At 49.7% G+C, this 20,882-nt stretch overlaps 1 protein-coding gene across 7 annotated transcripts in view; it reads left to right on the plus strand.

Annotated features, from left to right (window-relative positions):
* NFATC2 (nuclear factor of activated T cells 2) overlaps positions 1 to 20,882 on the plus strand; it is a 149,445-nt gene that overhangs the window by 64,171 nt on the left and 64,392 nt on the right. For all 7 annotated transcript variants that reach the window (XM_045808462.2, XM_045808463.2, XM_045808459.2 and 4 more), the window contains exons 4-5: positions 12,717 to 12,919; positions 13,909 to 14,081. In XM_045808462.2, the coding sequence (XP_045664418.1) occupies positions 12,717 to 12,919; positions 13,909 to 14,081 (376 nt within the window). The remainder of the gene's footprint in view (positions 1 to 12,716; positions 12,920 to 13,908; positions 14,082 to 20,882) is intronic.

Below are 20,882 nucleotides of genomic sequence, written 5' to 3' on the forward strand. Positions count from 1 at the left end.
TCCCCGCTGTCTCGCCGCGTTCGGGGCAGCAGAGCTGTGCGGGGCCCTCCAAAAACCCACCCTTTGAAACGAAAGAAATTGGATCTTAAAATCCCAAAATAGAGTACGGAAAGGTACACATCACGTCTGCCTTCCCCTTTTCCCCCTGGTGGCAAAAGTGACTCAGAACTCTTGGTCTGGATCCAGAGAGACCTGCGTGGCCTTTGGGCAGGGGGGCGGGGGTGAGATTGGATGGGGGATGGCTCCCCTCTCTGATGGCTCTCGTGCATTTCTTGAGTCTGCCTTTCCCCACCCCACCGTTCTTTCTCAGCTTTTGGCTGCTGTGAAAAAGGAGGGGCCAGAGCGGATGCTTCCCCCAGATGTCCCTGTCTTTGGCAGAACATTTATGCAGAGCTGAACTGTGGTTCCTTTGAGGTGTTTTATCAGAGTGTTCTCTGGGGCTGCCGTCATGGTGGGATTCTCGCCCCAGTATCCTTGGGGTGCTTGCATGCTGCCGTGTCGGGTACCACTGGTCAGGGTCAGATAGGTTCACAGAATGGCCAGAATGGCCGTGAGCTGCCTTGGGTCCTTGATTGCCCCCTGCAAGGGTGACTCCATCTTCTTCCTATTCCCTGCTTCTCCCAGGGCCCAGGTGACCTGCAGAGTAGGTGTCCTATTCCTCAATATCAGTGCCTGGAGTGAGAGACACGCGGAGAAATGTTTTTGAAGCATGCCGTCCCTTTTTGTTTGGTCTTCGGGTGAACACAGGCAGCAGGGGGCATTGCCCGGGCCTCACTTTTCCCTCACCATCTCCACGAGGCTGCCAAGTCACTGCACTTTCAACTCAGTCTCTCCCTGGGCTGATCCCCGAATGCTGCCTGGAGAAGAGATTGTAAACTTCATTTTTCCAGCCCAAGTTTGTCTCCTCTTTGACTTCCAGTGGACTTGGCCTGGTGTAATATGTCTCTTTCACGGTGAGACACATTCCTGCAGACTGGCTCAAACGGTAGTGAATTTAGGCGGACTCCAAACGTGGGGCTTCTCTTCCAGACATGAATAAGCCTCCTCTTTCAGGGTCACTGGAGGATGAATCATCCGGCAATATGTTGAGCCACATAGGAGCCCGAGAATCAATCTATTCAGTTATTTACTCAGCAAATATTTATCGGACGTCTACTACATGCCAGGCACTGCTCAAGGTGCTGGGCCACAGTAATGAACAGACGTTCATTCTAGCAGTGGGCGGTGCGGGGGTGGGGGCAGACAATAAGCAGAAGCATAAGGTGACACTTATCGCTATCAGGAAGGAAATCAACAGGAAGCTACTATGGAGCTACAGTGGGGTGAGGGCCGGGGCTCGACTCTAGCCGGGCTGCTCTGAGAAGGCCTAGAATTTAGGCTGAGACCTGAAGAATTGGGAAGAACAAGCTAGGGGAAGATCTGGGGGGTGGGGATGGTGTTCTAGGCTGAGGGAACAGCAAGTGCAAAGGGCCTGAGGTAGGAGCAAACTCAGCCTGTTTAAGGAGCATCAGGGAGGTCCATGTGGCTGGACCAGAGTTGGGGAGGTGAAGCTGGTGACCTGGGCAAAGGCCAGATCAGGCAGGGTTCTGTGGGCGGTGATGAGGCGTTTGGCTTTTATTCTAAACATAGCTGAGGATCATTACGTTTTAGGGCTGAGAGACAACCTTCAAGATGATTTTTTTCCAAGAACTGAAACTAGAAAAGAGGAATTTACCAAAAGTCACCCAGCCATTATTGGTGGAAGAATATTAATAAAAACAGATATTTATTGAATTCTTGCTGCACGCTTTATTATTATTTTTAAATTTTATTTATTTATTTGACAGAGATAGAGACAGCCAGCGAGAGAGGGAACACAAGCAGGGGGAGTAGGAGAGGAAGAAGCAAGCTCATAGCGAGCGGAGGAGCCTGATGTGGGGCCCGATCCCATCACGCCCTGAGCCGAAGGCAGACGCTTAACCGCTGTGCCACCCAGGCGCCCCTTGCTGCACGCTTTAGACATAAATTCACTTGATCCTTCCAACAGCCCAGGGAGGCATGTCGAGTCCTTAGTCCCACTTACAGATGAAGACACTGAGGCCCGGAGACGTCCGTGAGTCCCCTGCCGTGACAGAGGAAGTGCCAGTGCTGGGACATGACCCCAGACGGTCCGGCCCCCGGGTTCGCAGCCCTCCGCCGTACGGTGGCCCCACTCAGGTGGTAGCACAGAAAGAAGACCTGAAAAGTACTTGTTTGGCTTCTTAAAAAAAAACAAAAAAACAAAAAACCCCAAACTCCATCCAAAGGTTGACTCAAAGAAGGGCTTGCATATTTTAATCCAGGCCTTCCAGACTCCTCTCCTCTATGACTCAGTCACTCCTTGGCCCAGAGAGATAGTTGGTCAGGATAGGGATGCTGGTGGAGAGTCACGGCCAGGCTGCCGGTTCTGTTGAGTGGACCGGAGGCTGGGGGTTGAGAGGAAAGGGGGGTGAGTGGGACCCGAGAGGGGAAAGCAGGTGTCTCTAGCCCCTGACAGGCGAGGGGAGGGGGCAAAAGGGTCCAGTTCCTTTGTTCAGAGACCCCTGGAGGTGCTGGGGGGAGACATACGTTTGGTCTGGAATCCCAGCCGCTAACGTGCCTCGCCTCTGATCTGTCTATGGCTCCCTCACGGTTTCCAGTGTGGACATGGTAATTGGAAACAAATTTAGCATGTTTCAGGCCATCGGGCCTCTCTTCGGGCAGCGTGTTTGCTGTGCGGTAGATAGGTCTGTTTTTAATTTCCAGTGATGTGAGAAATATAGAATGACGATTCTTAATTTAGAATCCTGAGAGAGACCGTCTTGTTTTGTTTTCAAGCCTGTGCAAAATGTCTAATTCTCCTTCTCTGGAGAGAAATCACCGTGTGATTTCAAAACGTGGCCCTACCCCGGGGCATCTGGACTTTGCTGGTCACAGATGTCTCCTGCCCGCCGAAGACAGGTCCCGCTGGGGGCGTCCCAGCTGGGGTCCAAAAGCAGACGTGGCACTCCTTTTGCATCACACGCTGGCGATGCTGCCCCCTCTGCTTGGGAGACAGCAGCCCAGGGACCGGCCGTCCAACCAGCTGAGTCCTGCCCACGCTGAGCAGGACGCAACGGTCGCTCTGGCCAGGAAGAGCGTGTGAGCTGGAGGGGAGGCAGTGTGGGCAGCAGAGGGGAAGGGGATGGTCTGGGGGGATTGCAGCCACTCAGACCCCTCCCTTTGGGCTCTCGTTCCTTCGAGGGTTGCTCATGCATTGAGCACCGCATGGCCTTGTAGGCGCTAGAGATGCCTCGGTGACCAAGGTCAGGGGGGTTGCTCTAGGTGGAGAAGGGAGAAACCAGCAAATAAATACATGGTGCAGTGTCAGGTCGTGATAAACGGCTGATGTAACATAGAGCAGGGTGGGTGAATGAGGTGCGGGAAGGGTATAGGGTGCCACGTTGGGATGGGCGGTTGGGGAAGGAGGAGTCCTCTGAGGAGAGGTTAAATGAAGAGAGGGGTGAGCCCTGTGGATTTGGGGGAAGAACATTCCAAGCAGAGGGAGGGTAAACATTCCAAGCACCCCGAGGCAGGAGGGTGCCTGGCTTGTGCCTGGCCTGGTTGAGGACAACAGGGCCGGGGTGGCTGGAGCAGAGGGAGGGAGGGAGGATGATGGGCTGGAGATGGTGAAGAGGGGACCAGATCATATAGGATCTTCTGAGTCATGTAAAAGGCATTGGCTTTCTGATCTGAGTAAGATGTTTGCTGTGAGGGTTGGGGGGAGAGGGGAGAGTGGGGTGGGGGCAGGTTGAGCAAAGGAACAAGATCTCTAACTTAAAAAATTGTATAGATCATTCTAGCTGCTATGTGGAGAAGACTGTGTGGAGGGGGAGGGGGGGAGGGGGAAGGAGGATGGAAGCAGGGAGACCAGAAGGAGTCTACTGCACTAGTCCAGGCAGGAGATGGTAGAAACTCAGACCGGAGTGGCGGTGATAGGGCTTGTGAAAAGCAGTCAGGTTTTGGATGGATTTTGAACGTTGAGTCACCAAGACTTGCTGCTCGACTGGATGTGGTGTGTGGTTTGCTTCTCTCTTGGTTGTAGGCCCCATACCCTGAGCTCGAAGGGAGCCTGCGGGCACTTCTTCCTGCCTCTTCCTTTGCTGAAGGCTTCCACCTTGGACCTCCTACTCTTGAGGTTTCCACGGCTGGGTCCTGGGTCTTTACTTTTCTTGCAGGATGAGATGGGATTGGACATATATTGGTACCTTCATTGCTTTTGTTTTTCTTCCTTGTGGTCTTTAAAAGAAATGTCAAGATTCATGAAGAGAAAAGCAGCGGCGTAGGGGGGGCAGTCTCTTTCTTTGAATGAATGTTTTGCTTATTTTTTACAGTATACATTCAGAAAATAATTTTTGTGTTGAATTGTAATCAATATAATAGGTCAGGGGAGCTACAACCAGGGGCTCCTGGGACAGAAGAACTTCTCCCTGGGAATGATAAAAATCCAATGGACATTTTAAAAATAGGGTCTGATGTCTAATTTTATTTTAAATCTTACTGTTGGATACCCACACACTCTGCACCCTCACAGCTTCATAACACAAATAGATATATTTGTTCTCACTGTTACGGTATATTTTGGAGATTATTTTATCTCCATATATTAAAAGCTTCCTTAGTATGCCCAGGTTGTGCACTGCACAATGCCAGGGGGTGCCATTCGTATTAGCTGCCATGCTGGTTCCTAGAGTACTCATTCTTTTCTGCAATAGCGTTATACTGCATCGTAGATCACTGCTGACTTAACCAGTACTCTTTTGGTGGGCCCCATCTTTTGCTATTTTAAAGAGTGCCGCACGGAATAACCTTGTCCTTAGTTTTTTCTGCACGTCTGCCAGGACATCACAGGACAGCCCACTCACTAGTCGTAGAATTACTTCATCAAAGGAGGTATACATTTTTAATTTTGAAAACTGCAAAATTACCTGCCACTGGTTTGCACGTACCCTCTTTCCACAGGCTCTACACGTAGGTTTAGTTGTTTCAACCAGGTCGCTCTACCTGGGTGGCACCTTGTCCTGCCTTTCGTGTCAGTCCACGCAGAGCAGATGAAGGAGGTCAGACCTGGATTCAAATTCCCGCTCTGCCGCTTGCTTGCCGGCGGACCTCACTCCTCTGCGCTTCTCTTCCTCTTCTGTAAAAGGGCAGTAGCATAGTTCGGGGAACTTTATGGGGATGGAAGGGGACAGCAATTAACCGGGCAACGAATTAGATCTGGTAGTGATGGTGAAGGCAACAAAGGAGAGTGTTCCTGAGGCCCTGCCCACCCCCCCCCCCCCCGGGGAGCAAGGAAAGACTTGGTGGGAAATAAGATTTGAGCCACGCTCTGCAGTGTGACCAGGAGTTAATGAGGACAAAGGCGGGCGTGGGGGGTGGTGGGATATTGTTCTTGATGATCAGAGGTAGGGAAGACCTCACAAGGGGCGGGGGTGGGAGGGGTACACTGTGGGGAGGGGCCGGGCCATGCATGGCATTGCAGCCAGAGGGACTGGGAGCCACTGATGGCCAACTGAAGTTTCTAAAAGGTCATCCTGGCTGCAGGGTGGGGAGTGGGGGGGTGAGGGCTGGAGGGGAAGGTGGTAGTTTGGATGAGGGGGGCAGGCAATGGAGGGAAGGAAGGTGGCGGGTGGGAGTGCGCTTTAGGACATGGAATTGACAGGACTTTGAGATGGAGCCCGTATGGGGGTGAGACGGAGATCTCAAGAATTAGCAGTTCTAGTGTAGTTACTCATATGTGCTCACTAGATGGGTATGTAATGCTTGTTGGGATGCCTGAGGAGAGAGTAAAATCATGGTCGAGTTTCCTTGGGGTGAGTGTGTCGGTGTGTGAGAGTCTGTGTGTGAGTGTGTATATGTGAGTGCGCGGATCTGTGTATCTGTATGTGTGAGTCTCGGTGCGTCTGTGTGTGTGTGTGTCTGTGTGTGTGGATGGGGGGTTGGGGTGGCAGGTATGCGCTGCAGTTTCTGCATCCAAAACTAAAGGCAGAGTTTGGGATCCATGCGTATCTGTAGAAATCTTCTCCCCACGTGCCATGTGGCAATTGGGAATCGCAAGAAAACACCCTGATGGGCTTTTCTCTTCCTTCAGAGTGAAGTCTTTGAGGGCGATACCAATTTCCTAATATTCCAAATTCAACAACAACAAAAAAATGCTACTTAACATTGTTAAAGTTTGATTTTAGCACAATTCAAAACAGTTTCTTTGGCCAGTGGCCAGTGTGAAAATCAATCCCACATTTTGGACTTGGTGGCAGTCTCGTCCATCTGCGAGTATTTAAAAAGCTCTGAGCTGAGTTGATAGAAAAATCGTTTTCAAGGAAATGTCATTTATGAGTTTTCATTGCAGTGTTTATCATGGGGGAAGTTTGAACAACTTAAATGCCCGACTGTAGGGGTTAAAGCTGTAGCCCACACAGGGGATGGAAATGCCAGGGCCAGGACCCAGCCTGAGGCGAGAGAGGCAGCAGGGGGGCGAAATTTAAGGCAGCGCTCACTCCCCGGGGCCTACCTTGCACTTAGACAATCCTGAGAGCCCGTGCCTCCTTAAATCACGTGATCAGGTGCCCAGGCACCTGAGCGGCCTTGCTAGTCTGAGCCCTGGAGATACTGTGCTGTCATCTGAGATTGTCTCATGAAACAAGTTTCAATGACAAGGGGAAATGGTCACACTGTATTGTTAAGTGGAAACAAGATGTAAAGTAGAATCCCAGATCTGTGTGCCTAGAAGAAAAGTCTGGAAGGAATACACTAAAATGCTTACTTATTTTGAGAGAGTATTCTTTTTTTTTTTTTTTTTTTTAAGATTTGATTTATTTATTTGACAGAGAGAGCCAGCCAGCGAGAGAGGGAACACAAGCAGGGGGAGTGGGAGAGGAAGAAGCAGGCTCATAGCAGAGGAGCCTGATGTGGGGCTCGATCCCATAACGCTGGGATCATGCCCTGAGCCAAAGGCAGATGTTAAACGACTGAGCCACCCAGGCACCCCTGAGAGAGTATTCTCTTTATAATTTATACTTTTTTGGGGTCTCATCTTTTTACCCTACAACGAATGAACCTGTACTCACTTTCCCTTTGTCTTGGTATAAAATTCATACCAACAAAGATCGATGCCCTTCGTATCTGTCCGCCAGAGCGGTTAAGCTGATGTTGCGAGCGGGCAAAGCTTGAATCTGGAAGTGGGGGGCTCTGATGAGCCTTCCCCGTGAAACCGTAGGTCTTCGAGGTGTGAAGCCCATGTTCACCTCTGGATTCTTTTTGCTGAGCTGGCAGGATGCACCTGTGTGTCTTAAGATGCCTCCACCAGATTCCAGGAGAGTTGGCCTTTTTCCGAGTCAGCGGTGACGCAGAGGAAGCCAGAAGGGCCACATCCTTGGGGCTCCCCCCCCCCCCCCCCCCCCGGCTTCGGAGCGGTGGGGTCTTGAACAGGGCCCCTAATCCTGGTGAGCCTCAGCTTTCTCATCCAAAAAAGGAGTAACTCAGCTCTCCTGCTGTGCAGATTAAATCAGTCTGCCACTCCCTACTCAAGTAGCAAACCTCACAGTGTGCACTGGAAACACCCCTTCTTCCTGGAACCCTGTCACCCGCCTGGGAAATGACAAGAAGCAGAACTTTCGCTCTCATCTCGGCTGCAGGAAGCAGAGCCTCTTGTGCTTTGGAGACCAGATAACCTTACACTTCTGGGTTTGCAGCAGGTGTCTGCTAAGGTGGGAAGGTGACTTTGCTGGCTCAGGCCCCGGGAGAGATCTTACCTTTGGAGAAGCCTAGAAAGAGGCCTCGAGACCAAAGTCTCCCTAAAATGGGGACAACAGGGCATATGGGACCTCAAGGGTCAATCAGGCCATCCCGAGACATGAAGTTCTTTTCACAAGACTGAAATCCCTCGGCTTTTGGAGAAGCAAGTAAATGGCTCCATGCTCTCCTTTACCAGCTCTCCAGATGGCTGGCAAGGCTCTCCAGAAAGAGCACGCCACGCAGTCAGGGCTCTGGGCACCCTCTACCATCTTCTCTGGGAGGGGAGGGGGGAGGGGAAGTGTTCTTTTGCATTTCTTGCAAGATGGTGAGGTTTCTTCGCTGGGCCCCACCTCCTTCCAGAGCTCCATGTCAGAGCGGCTGTTAGCCAGCCCGCAGAGAAGCCTGGTATTAGTGCCTGGGTTTGCCACCCACAAGCCCGTTTCGGGTCATTTTTCACTTTGCTAGTCTTTCACATTCATTCTTCACCTTTCCATTCAGTTCTGTAGTATCACCTCCGTGTTTTGATTCATGTCATCCTCTGATGGCAAGGAAAAGTCTCTGTTCATGGGCACTTACTGGGAGCTCTCCTTTGGGGCCCTGCAAAAGCATCTTATTAAGCCTTCGAAAGAGCCCCGGGGAGTAGGAGGTGATATCCCTGTTTTACGTGAGCATCTGAAACTCAGAAGGGAGGAGCCCCGGGGCCACAGTCCCAGGGTCTGCAGAAGCAAAGAGCCAAAGAGCCGGGATGGAAATGCAGCTGTCTGACCGAGCGTGAGATCCTTTCTTCTTGTGTTGATTTCTGATGCCTGTCTTTCTCTCCATCCCCCGCCCCCAACACCCCTTGTTGAGCAGGAAGAACATGCTTGATCTCACAATTGAACACTTACTCGTGTTTCCTTTGAGCACCTGAGCTGCATTTCTGACCTGTCTTCCTAGATCCCAGAGCAGAGCGGGTGTCACTTCGGTGGGGGCAGGGGGTGGGGGGTGGGGGGTGGTCCGAGAGCCTGGAATGCACATCCTACCTCGGCCCTATCCTAGCCATGTTACTGGACAGGTCGCCTGCCCTTCGCTGGCGTCGGTGGGCCCATCCCGCACGGAGCTGCAGTGTGGTGCCGGGTCTGCGGGACGCGTGCGCTTGGCTGCTGCGTTGTCCTTGCTGGTGACCGGGAACGCATATGTTTATCGATCACACCGAACAAAATAAACAAGGTTCCTGCTACCAAGGTTCTTGGACCTCGTGTTCAAGTGGGAGAGAGAGGTGCTAAGCAAACAAACAACTAACGAAACAAGAACATTTCAGACGGGCATGCAGTCACTATGCCAGAGGCGTGCTCCAGAACATGAAATGTCTGATTTTCTGGAGGAAAAAAGAGCCCCGATGTGTAGCATTTGCCAATTTTCGGGGTATAAATATTCCCCACTGTGGCTGACTTCCGGTTACCAAAGTGGCAACTGGCTCTTAAAATTTCTAAAAATTTTAACAAGTGGCTCTTGCAAGGCCGAGGAAGCTGGCTGCGGCGTTGGGTGTGGTTCGGGAAAGACCAGAAGGTACCTGAAAACAAAATGTACCAGCGGGAGAGCATCGTAGGCAGAGAAGGGGGCTGCGCAGAAGCCCTGCGGCTGGAGAGGGCTCCGTGTGCGCAGGGAGCAGAAGGTGGTTGGTTTTGGCAGGGACCTAATGGGGTGGGGAAAGAAGCGAGCCGCTGGGCTGGTGGAAGCCTCAGCGACCCTGGGACCAAGTCTGGATTTTATTCTAAGGCCACAGGAAGTCTTTGGAGAGTTGTAAGCAGCAGAATGTCTGGGTCTGATTTGCATTTTTTTTTTTTAAACATTATTGGGCTCTTCTGTGAAAGGCCAGCAAGAGGCCAGTTAGGGGGCAGTGATGGTTGCTCCGGGGAGAGGCAGTGGTGTTGGGGTAGGTGTGGCCGCAGGGGAAGACCTGGAAATGGCTGGATTCAGGTAGAGCCGTAGGGATGTGACGAGTTTTGTCACCTGGCTCTTCACCGTAAGTACAGCCCGGCTGCAATTTCTGCGCCTCTGTCCTGGGGAAGAGGAAGGAACCAGAGACCAGCCAGGCTTACTATCTCTCCAGCCTACTTTTCTCTACACTGGGTGATAACTCTGTTTACCACCTCCTGGAGAGATGGTGAGGACATCTATTTATCTCGGGTCCAAATGCAAAGCAAAACCAACAAAAACAAAATCTCAACTCTGAGCTTCCTGCTTTGATTTTTGCAGGAGAACAGTCCCCTGTTCTTCGTTTTGCCTGGGGCGGGGGGTGGGGGGGAGATAAGAGGCTCTGACTAGAATTTCCATCTTGGCCCCAGGGTGCCTCTTGGGTGTGTATCAGACATGTAAATGCTGTGGGTGTCCACCTGGCAGGTTTTAAAAAAAGGCGTCATCTGGCTCTTCTCCACTCCCAACCTGTCTCTGTATGGTTTTCGGAAGGGCACAAGAGAACGTCATACCTCTGTGTTGTCCGGTAGAACTTGATGATGGAAATGGTTTTATCTGTGCTGTCCACGACAGTGGCCGCTCGCCATCTGTGGCTTCTGAGTGCCTGAAATGTGGCTAGCATGACTGAGAAACTGGATTTTCCATTTTCTTTAATTTTTGTATTGATGGTACTGGCCCGCACGGTTCTAGACTATGTGTCATCCTCCATTGCCCTGGAACCTTTGTTTTCTGGCAGTTGGCTGCAGAGCCTAGTTCTGTAGACCCGCAGAGAAGGGTAGGGTTTAGGGAGCTGTCACCTGCCACAAAGCCCCTCGCAATTTGCCAAGGAAGGAACGGTGTTTCTCAGCTGGGGAGTGGCAAGACAGGACACCATCTTCAAAGTCTCAGCCTGGTCCTCTTTTTCTTTTGTTATTATATGTATGAAACCAGTGTTACATCTCAGACATTTCTAGGCATCGATTCTTCATTGTGAATCAAGTGGGAGTCTTCTCTGACCACCTTCTTAACCTTGATCTCCTCCTCCATCCCTAGAAGTGCCCGTGGTGTGGTCACTTTGGGGTACACCCTTCTGCACCTTTCCTCTTGTGTTTCTATCTGTATCAGTGGATAGATTCCAAGCATCCAGCATTAAAAAAAAATAATAAGTTGTATCATGTAGTACCTGTTTTTCTGCAAGTTGTCTTCTCTTTCAGTAGTCTTAGATCTTTCTGGGTCAGTTCATTGATCTCTACTGTTTTTTTGTTTGGTTTGGTTTGGTTTGGTTTAATTGCTATAGTATTTCATTGCCTGGACATTTCATATCACTTAGAAGCTGTTGCTGTAATTAATTGTTTATTACTCCATTTGTTTTAGTAAACATTTTTGTGTGTGTCTCCTGAATGCACAATATTTCTTTTAGGGTACACAGTGAGAAATGGAATTACCAGGTCAGAGGGAATATGTATTTTTAATTTTAATAGCTTCATAATACTCTATAAGGGGCACCTGGCTGGCTCAGTTGGTAGAGCACAGAACTCTTGATCTCGGGATTGTGAGTTCCAGCCCCATGTTGGGTAGAGATTACTCAAAAATAAAATCTTTAAAAAAAATTTCACAAAATAGTTATACCGGGTTATGTTCCTATGAACTGCGTCAGCATGCCTGTGTGTCCGTAAGTCTCTAAAACACATGATTTTATCAAATACCAACACGTATGCCAATCTAACAGGTGAAAAATGGTATCCCATAGTTATGTAATTTGAATTTTCTTGTTTATAAGTCAGATTGAACATCTTTTCCATGCTAATGGCCATTAGTTTTTCTGTGAATTGCCTGTTCAAACTTCTTGCTCATTTTTCTGTTGGATCGTTTTGTAAATGCATTCAGCAAATGTGTACCAGAATGCCTACCATGTGCCAAGCAGTAATCTAGGTGCTAGGGATGCTGTGGCAAGTAAAATGAATAGACAAGTCTGCCCTCGAAGTGGTGATAGTCTAGTTGTAGGAGGAAGACCGGGGGCACCTGGGTGGTTCAGTCGGTTAAGTGTTCGATTCTTGATTTTGGCTCAGGTCATGATCTCAGGGTCGTGAGACTGAGCCCCATATTGGGCTCCATGCTGGGCTCCAAGCAGGCATGAGCCTGCTTAAGATGCTCTCTCTTCCCCCTCCCTCTGCCCCTCCCCTCCCTTGCACATGTATGTGTACACACACACACACACACACACACTCAAGAAAGAAAGAAAGAAAGAAAGAAAGAAAGAAAGAAAGAAAGAAAGAAAGAAAGAAAGACCTAAGCAAAAGAAATTGAGGAAATATATAATAGTGTTAGATGGGATGAAAAGAAGGAAAAGGAGGTAGAGAAGAAGGAAAGAGATAGTTCTACCCACTGGGGGTAAGACTCAATTTTAAATAGGATGGCCAGGAATTTTGTAGGCATTCTTTGTATATTCTGTGTACTAATCCTTTGCTTTTTCTATGTTGCACACATTTTGCTACAGTCTTTAATTTTCTTTTGACTCAGAAGATGGTACTTTTGCCTAGCTTTTTTTTTTTAATTAAAAAATGTAACTTGTTGGTTGGAATATATTCATGTAAAAAAGTGTAAGTTCCTTCTTCTGATCTTCTCAGGCAACCATTGTCAAGAGCTCTGGTTTATCTTTCTTGATTATTTTCTGTCCTCACCACCATGTGACACTCTCCCCACAACCCTACTGGCAACACTGAGCACTGGCAGTTTCTGGCTGTTTCCTCATAAATGCAGTTCTAGTCTATTATATTCTTCCTCATGGTTGTTTAACATTCCATTTTAGGGAGGATCTCTGTAGTTTATCTAAGCAGCCCTTCTGGTTGGACGTCGAGGTTATTTCGGGTTCTCCATTCCTCCAGATGATGCAGCAATCCTGTGCTCTTTCTGCTGCCCGTGAGCTTCTCAGATCCTGGTGGGACAACACCCACCAGCACCCTGCATACTAAAGGTGCTATAATAATTTGATTTTGTTTTCTCCCCCACAGCTCCATGGCTACATGGAAAACAAGCCCCTGGGGCTTCAGATCTTCATTGGGACAGCTGATGAGCGGATCCTCAAGCCCCATGCCTTCTACCAGGTGCACCGGATCACGGGCAAAACCGTCACCACCACCAGCTACGAGAAAATCGTGGGCAACACCAAAGTCCTGGAGATCCCTCTAGAGCCAAAAAACAACATGAGGGCGACGTAAGGGCTGGGGCCCAAGGGTGGTGGGTCTTTACGGGGAAGTGAGTGGGGCTAAGTGGCAGGGATTTGGAGTTGGTGGAAGGAACCGTGGATGGTGGTTCCCACTCTGTGATGGACCCTTAGAGAGTCATTGAAAAAGTTTCTATTTTAAAAGTTCTCTACCTGAGTACTTCTCATGCGTATCAGGAGGAAGAATACCTACGCATCTTTGGATTGTTACTTGGGATGAGACTAAATTTATTTACATTTAAAAATTTATTTGGCCTAAAGACAATGATTAAATAGGGATGCGGAAAGGTCACAACTCACAAGGCGACAGGCATATAGCTAGAGTCTGGGAGACGTTGCACCCGTGTACTAGAGCTAAAACATACTCTTTATTAGAAAATAATCTCAGACTTCCAAACCATGAGAATTTTTACAGGGAACTCCTGTCTACTGTTCACTCAGATTTGCCCATCGCGAACATTTTTCACACTCGCTTTATGACTCCCTTCACTTTTCGCATTTTCCCGAGCTGAGAGTTGCGGACATGGTGACTTTTTTTTTTTTTTTACTTTTAGATGCCTGTCTGTGCGTTTCCTCAGAGCAAGAATGCGGTCTTTTGTGACCACAGCGCATTTATCACATTAAAGAGCCTTCATGTTGATACACCATTCTTAATCTGTTGAATAGTCTGTAATCAATTTTACCAGTTACATAGTTGAGTTTTTCAGATACATTTGAGAGTAGAAAAATTGGCATGAGAAACATCTCCCTAGAGCAGTCATTTCACGGGGGCATTTCTCTCGCGACTTTGTTCGTGTTTGACCTCCGACTGGGCATCAGCCCCTGGCTGAAATGTTCATCAGCGGATGGCAGTCCCCTCCCCCCACGACCGCCGCTGACGGTAGCCTTACTTTGGTGAACCGAGCAAGGTGGTTTTGTGGGTGATCTTGTCTCTTCACCGAGATGGTCAGTTCTCAATGGGGTTCTCCACCTCCTGGCAGCATCGATTGTGCGGGGATCCTGAAGCTTCGGAACGCCGACATTGAGCTGCGGAAAGGGGAGACGGACATCGGCCGGAAGAACACGCGGGTGCGGCTGGTGTTCCGAGTGCACATTCCAGAGTCCAGCGGGAGGATCGTCTCCCTGCAGACTGCGTCGAACCCCATCGAGTGCTGTAAGTCGGGCTTTGGGCAGGGTCGGCCTCTGCCAAGTGTGCTCTGTGTGACCTTCCACCCGGGGCAAGGTGCCCCGCGAGAAGACGCGGGACTCACGAGGGTCAGTGGGGGGGAGGGGTGGGCAAGAGGACCCAAGGGCCCAGAGGCAGAGCCCGTTTAACAGTTTCTCTCTGCTTCTATTTACTTGTGGAAGGTTTTGTGGTCTCACAGGAAATTAAAAAATAATACAGCTAATGAGTAGCCTACAGCTTTGTTTAGAAGATTTGAAATGTCTGAATGTTTTGGTCTTAAAAGGGTAGATTTAGTTGGCATGGGTTTACTGTACGCAGTGCCCTCTTTTCTTTTCCTTGCCTCTCCTTTCACTCAGAAGAGTATCCCAGTGGCTGTCGCCTCTGGAGCGGTGACTGCTGGTCACAGTGCTGAGTGCTCAGCACTCAAGAGCCCGTGGAATCTTCACAGCAGTCTTTGGCAGCTGCTGGTGCTGTGATGCCCGTTTCACAGGAGGGGAGGGAGGGCTGAGGGCTTGGCTAACTTGTGCCAGCAGGGCTGGGATGTGAACAGGGAAAGATGCCCAAACAAAGATGCAGAGGAATCTTAGAATGATCCAGTGTGCAGTGGCCGAGGCCTGCCATGTGGACGGGCCCGAGCAGGAACTGGCTCAGTTCTCATCAGGCTTTGAAAGAAGAAGCTGCTTTGAGCTCATTCACGGGTGCTTGAGGCAAGGTGTGTAGCTGGTTTTTGCAGTTAGACATGGCAAAGCTTACTGTCTGCTCCAGGTCTGAGAGTTCACAGATCGTTTATCAAAGCATAAAGAAGAAAAAAGTAAACATTGTTGCGGAAACCAAAGCGGTTCATATTATTTTTTCGTGTCTTCTAAGAGTATTTTTTATGTTGTTACAGTCATGGTCTGTATTCAATTATGTTTCAGGATTCTTCTTCCTTTTTACTGGACACTTTACCCTAACTTTGTGTCACAAAAATCCTTTGCCTACGGAGGCCAGGGAGGTCCTGTGGAGGGGTGGAGTGGCTTGGTGGGCGGCAGTAGGGAGTGGTGGAGACCAGGGAGCAGGAGGACACGTTCCCCACCTACAGGGTCTGCCTTTAGGCCACCCCAGCCCGTGTGTCCACGTGGGCTTGTAGGCTAGAGGTGGCCAAGTCCTCTGACTTTTGAAGACAAACCAAAAATCTCCTGATTAAAAAAAAAAAAAAAACAAAACAAAGACCAAAACAGCAACAAATTCAAAATACTGTGTGGATCAGAGGAAACCTTCATGTGGCTTTGATTAATCAGAGGTAGTCTTAATCAGACATTAATGAGTAAAGCAAATGCATGAATATCTTATGCAGAGAAGGTTGAGGAAGACTGGCCCCCAGGTTTAGAAGAGGGTGAGGAAAGAGCGTGGGCCCTCGTTGGGAGAGAAGCCAGAACTTGGTCTTGGTTGGTCTTCGGGAAAAGACGAAGGGGCCCTATGATTTCTTCCAGTCTTGCGAGTCTTGATATGGATCAGGCTAAACGTGGTGGTGCATCTCTCCTCTAATGTTAGACGAGAAAGACCCAACAGCAGACAACAAGGGAAAAGCAGTGTTGAAAAACGTCATCTCAGAAACATTGGAATTCCCCTCCTCTACCCAGCAGACCCCACCCCTGTCCTCTGAGCGCTAGTCACAGTGACTGCCCCACTCCGATGTTGGTTTCGAACATCTCGAGATGTTTTGGGAAGGAAACTCGGGCTCTTCCTCAGTAATTTGGGGGATTTTGAGAAGATAAGGTCTCTTCTTTCTGGCAAATGACTCACACTACAGGATGGGGCTGTGGTTTCTAGCAAGGTGGGGAGCAGGAGGTCTCAGGAGAGACCACATGCCAGAGCCCCTGTTTCTCTCCATCTTTGGGCCGCTCAGGTCAATGTATCTCCAGCTGATCAGAGACTTTAAGGATCAGCACTGAACTGCACGCATCTCCAGCACGATCTCCAGGGTGTTATAAACTTGTTCGAATCTTGAATGTAGGCTTTTTTTTTCTGCATTTGGCTGATTCAACCACCTCCTTTTGACAGATAAGGAAACAGACTTTCTTGGTAAAGTGATTCACTCGTTTTGACTCGGTAGGTAGCAGAGCCAGAGTCTCCAGCTTTCTAGTTCTGTGAAACACCTTTTTTTTTTTTTTTTTTTTGAGATTTTATTTATTTATTCGACAGAGATAGAGACAGCCAGCAAGAGAGGGAACACAAGCAGGGGGAGTGGGAGAGGAAGAAGCAGGCTCATAGCAGAGGAGCCTGATGTGGGGCTTGATCCCATAATGCCGGGATCACGCCCTGAGCCGAAGGCAGACGCTTAACCGCTGGGCCACCCAGGCGCCCCTGTGAAACACCTTCTTAGGGTTTCTAGAACACCACCGTTTCTTGCAGTACCAGACTGAACCACCAATTGCTCCTCGCTCGCTCGCTCTCTGTCACTCAGAATCTGCTGTCATGTTTATCCCCTTCTTTGTTCTATTTGCCTAGACTGCTGCCGGATCGTTCTATACGTATTTATTGGCTGATGGACTTACTATATGGTCCTTAGGGACCGCTCTCTGCTGACAACCCAATTTACTTGTCAGTCTCTCTCATGTAAGGACGGAGACCAGAGGGTGTCAGCCAGGGTCTGGCACAGCAACTATCTCTAGAATGTTTGTTTAAAAAAAAAAAAAAAAAGTAGTGAAAACAGGCATCTTCAGGCTGCCCAGCAGGAGAGAAAGGCAGTGAGGAGATGGGGGTGGGAGGGGGTGGGGAAGGGGTCTTGTCCATAGGTGCAGAGGTCTTGTCCCATGAGAACCTTCCCGTGGGTTTTCGCCCTGCCCTGCCAAGGGGCCTTCTCTGTTCACTGAGTTCCCGAAAACACCAAAAGCAGTTTTCCACCAAGTCCTGCCCACTCCCAGCGCAGAATGGAAATTCGCTCCGCTCCTTTTGCAGGGCCTGGAGGAGTGGGTATATGAGGGGGCCTGGCATGCGGATTTTCTCACGAGCTCTTTTTCAGTTTCTCCCTTTTTGTGACTTAACTGGGTTTTACTGAGGTCTAATTAAGATAGAATAAATCGTGCAGACTTCGTGTCTTCAGCTGAGGGATTTTTGACAATTCACCATACCTGTGTGACCACGGCTCGAAACGAGACACAGGACATTTCCTTCCTTTCTGGAAGGGCCCTCGTTCCCTGTCAGCCAGTGGCTCCTCCCCGGTCCCACACATTTGCCGGTTCTGGAACTTCACGTAATGGAATCGTACAGCGTGTACTCTTGCGCCTGGCTGCTTTTGCTCCGCGCGGTGGTTTTGAGATCCATTGCTATTACAATGTGACTCGAGAGTCTATTCCTTTTTCTCGCCGAACACTATGCAGTTGTGTGACTGTAACGATTGACAGACATCTGGCTTGTTGGCGGGGTTCGGGTGCCGTGGAGAAGGCTGCCGTGAACCTTCTCGTTCCAAGTGTTTTGTGGACAAATGCTTTCACTGCTCCCGGGTACATACCTGGGAATGGAATTGCTCCTTCATGGGGAAAGGATATGTGTTCCAATTCCTAGATCATTTTATACTCTGTGCACGAGTGCATGGGGGTTCCATGTGCTCCTGCTCCCGATGGTTGATGTTGCCAGTCTCTCTGCTGGTAGTCATGCCGGGGAGCCTGCAGTGTCCCCCCTTGTGCAGAATTTGCATTTCCCTAGTGACTCAGGATGCTGAGCTCCAGTTTGTGTAATTCTTGGCTGTTTCCATGTCTTCCTTGGTGAAGTGTCTGTTCAAAGCTTTTGCCCATTTTCTATTGGGTTACTCAGATTTTTATTGTTAATATGCAGCAGTTGTTTGAGTATTGTGGGTAGGAGACTTTTGTCAGATGTATATACTGTGAATATTTTCCCCAGTCCATGGCTTGCCTTTTTATTTTCTTATTTGTGTCTTCTTACAGGCATCGATATTTTATTTTGATGAAGTCCTAATTTATCATTCTCTTTTCCTTTGGGGTTAGTGCTCTTTGTATTCCCTCAACAAATCTCTCTACCTTTCTGAAGGAAGCAAAGATATTCTCTTGTGTTTTCGTCCAGAAGCTTTTTGATTCTGACTTTTAGGTGTAGGGATATACTCCATCTCGGGCTAATTTTTGTGTATGGTGTGAGGTACGGTCGAGGTCCAGTGTTCACCGTCTGGAAATCTGCTTGTTTCACATGCCATTTTCTGCAAGCAAGAGCTTGGAAAGCCCAACTGTGTTCCTTCCCTCATCAATATTCTTGCACCGCTCCACTTCACTGTCCTAGGTCTGGCTTGGGAGGTGGGCGATCGCGCAGCATTGCTTCGCGAAAGTCCTTAGAATCAGTGGGACCAGCCTGGCATATTCCCTCATTTGCTTCATGAAAGCAAAGATGCTTAACTTGTCCACCTGCTTCTGCCAGAAGCCGAGAGGACACACGTAATTCCTATGGGCTTCTTAACGCGGACTTTTCCACTTAGAAATATATTTGGAGTGCATGATACACTGTTCTAGGCACTGGGGATAAAACACGGATCAAAACAAAGTCTTGGCCCTCGTGGAGGTCACATTCTAGTGGGGAAAACCAACAATAAACAAGTAATGAAAACCATCATTTCAAACAGCTAAGCATGGTGATGAAAATAATAAGGACCATGTGTTGGTGACTTGGGGGAGGGTAGCAGCAGCCTTGGCTGTGCTGATCAGGGTAGACCTCTTGAAAGAGGTGGCACATTAACCTGGGCCTGAGTGGTGGGGGAGCATGGCCCAGCTGAAGGACACAGTAGGTGCAAGGGCCCTGAGGCAGGGATAAGCTCCGGGTTTTCAGGGAACAGAAGGGCAGCTGGGGAGGCTTACGGAGTGAATAGGGGTCAGGAGAGCTCTGAGATGAAGCTGGGGACTCAGATTTCATTCCAAGTGAAATGGGAAGCCTGGAGTTCTAAGTAGCAGACTGACGTGATGGGATCTATATTTTCAAAGTTGTTCGGCACAGTGCCTGGTACACAGTAGGTGTTAATAAATACTCGAAAACTAAATGAAGGAAGAAAGGAGACAACAGGGACCTGGCAGGGAAGGGGTAAAGGAAGAGAAACAATTATCGGTCACCTGCTGTGAGTCCAGCACTTTCCATGTTGCTGTGAAGCATCAAAAACACTGTGAGCTCAGTGTCTGTTCCCATTTCACAGCTGGGAAAACTAAAACACAGAGGAGTTGAATAAATTGCCTATGGTCACACAACTAGTAAGGGACCATACCAGCGGTGACATCCACATCGTGCTGGATCTCAGGACACCAAGATGGAGTTACATCACGGGTGACAGATTAATTTGGGCCAGAACCCCAAAACTGGCATCCTCTCACATAAACCGAGAGACCAGCTCAGCAACCCTCAGAGGCTTCTGGGTGTGCTCCCACCCACAGCAATAGATGTTCTTCCCTGAGCTGCTGTAGCAGTAAATCTGGGGTGAAATTTGGGCATTGGGCAGAGGTTGGGTAGGCCAGGCCTTTGTCAGCCCCTGCTTTCCAAGGAGACTTCTAAGGCATGACCAAGAAGCCACATTTCAGAAACAACCAGAAACCTACATGATGGGGAGAAGCAGTTTCAGGTGGTGGTGAGGTCTGGGCCTGGGTTCACATCCTGCCTCTGCCACTTAGTGGCTATGTAGTCCCAGGAAGTTCCTTAACACTCCGTGCCTCAGTTTCCTCCTCTGTAAAATGGGAATAGCAGTCGTACCTATCTCTTGGCCCTTGTGTGGGTTAAATGCCTGTGTGTGGATCGTACAGTAGCTGCCAGCTGAGATCGCAGTCAGATAACCCGAGTGCCTCTCCCGTGGTGTGTCCCACGCTGGCTTGTTTGCCGCCCTTCCCCTGGCTCTGCAGAGCAGCCTTGCATACACCTCTGACTGCCGCTGGGTCACTGCCAAGAGGCCACAGCCCAGGCGGCAGCAGACCGGTGTGGGAGTGTAACAAACACTAATTGTTTCGAGCGAGCTGGCAGCAAGCAGCTCACGCCTGCTGCTGAGAAGGGACCTGGCCGGTTATCTGGCCGGTGCAGTGGGTGGGCCGGGGGGTGAGTGCGGGGGAGCTGGGTTTAGGGGGAGGGCCCAGGACTGGGGTGGCTTCTCTGCTGATTGATGTGGTTATCTGACCGAAGGTTAAGGCCCTCGCTGAGCTAGTTGTGCAGGGGCAGGGAAGGTAAAACCACCCGGATTGAAATTTTGCGGTGTGCCCATGGCCCTCGCGTGTATCAGCTTGTTTCCAGCCTCCTCATGGCCTCGCAGAGCTCCCCTTAGAGACTTGCTCCATTCATTCATTCAGAAAGATTTATTGACCTGTTGTGCCAGTGAGCGTTTGAGGCGTGAGATGCTGCCCTCTTGGCGCTTCTGTTCTCCCCGGTTGAAGTTGAGAAGCATTTCGTGATTTACTGCAGCCGCGTGGCCGGCAAGGAGAGGGGCGGAGGGGAGAGGACACCCGTGTCCTTTTGTCTGTCCAGGCTGCCTGGGTCCCTCAGTGACCAGAAAGCTCATCGGTCCAGTGGAGAGTCGTGCAGCCCTCGTGGAGGGCCTTGTCATATGGAGATGCGTGGGAATATTCTGAAGGGGCCGCCCATGAGCACAGCGGAATGGGAGAGTGATTATCTGAGCAAGAAAGAAAGATCATAGGTCCCACGGGGGCCCTGGTGCTTTGTGGGTTCGGTGAGATGAGATCTACCGGCCCCGCAGGGTACAAGTTACTGCTCCATATTTCCTATGGGAAAGCTGAGGCCGCGTGAGGTCCGGAGGTAGAAGGTGGTCACGTGCACTGC

This window comes from Ursus americanus, chromosome 22 (assembly GCF_024610735.1).
Source record: "Ursus americanus isolate L20-20 chromosome 22, mUrsAme1.1.p, whole genome shotgun sequence".
NCBI lineage: Eukaryota > Metazoa > Chordata > Mammalia > Carnivora > Ursidae > Ursus > Ursus americanus.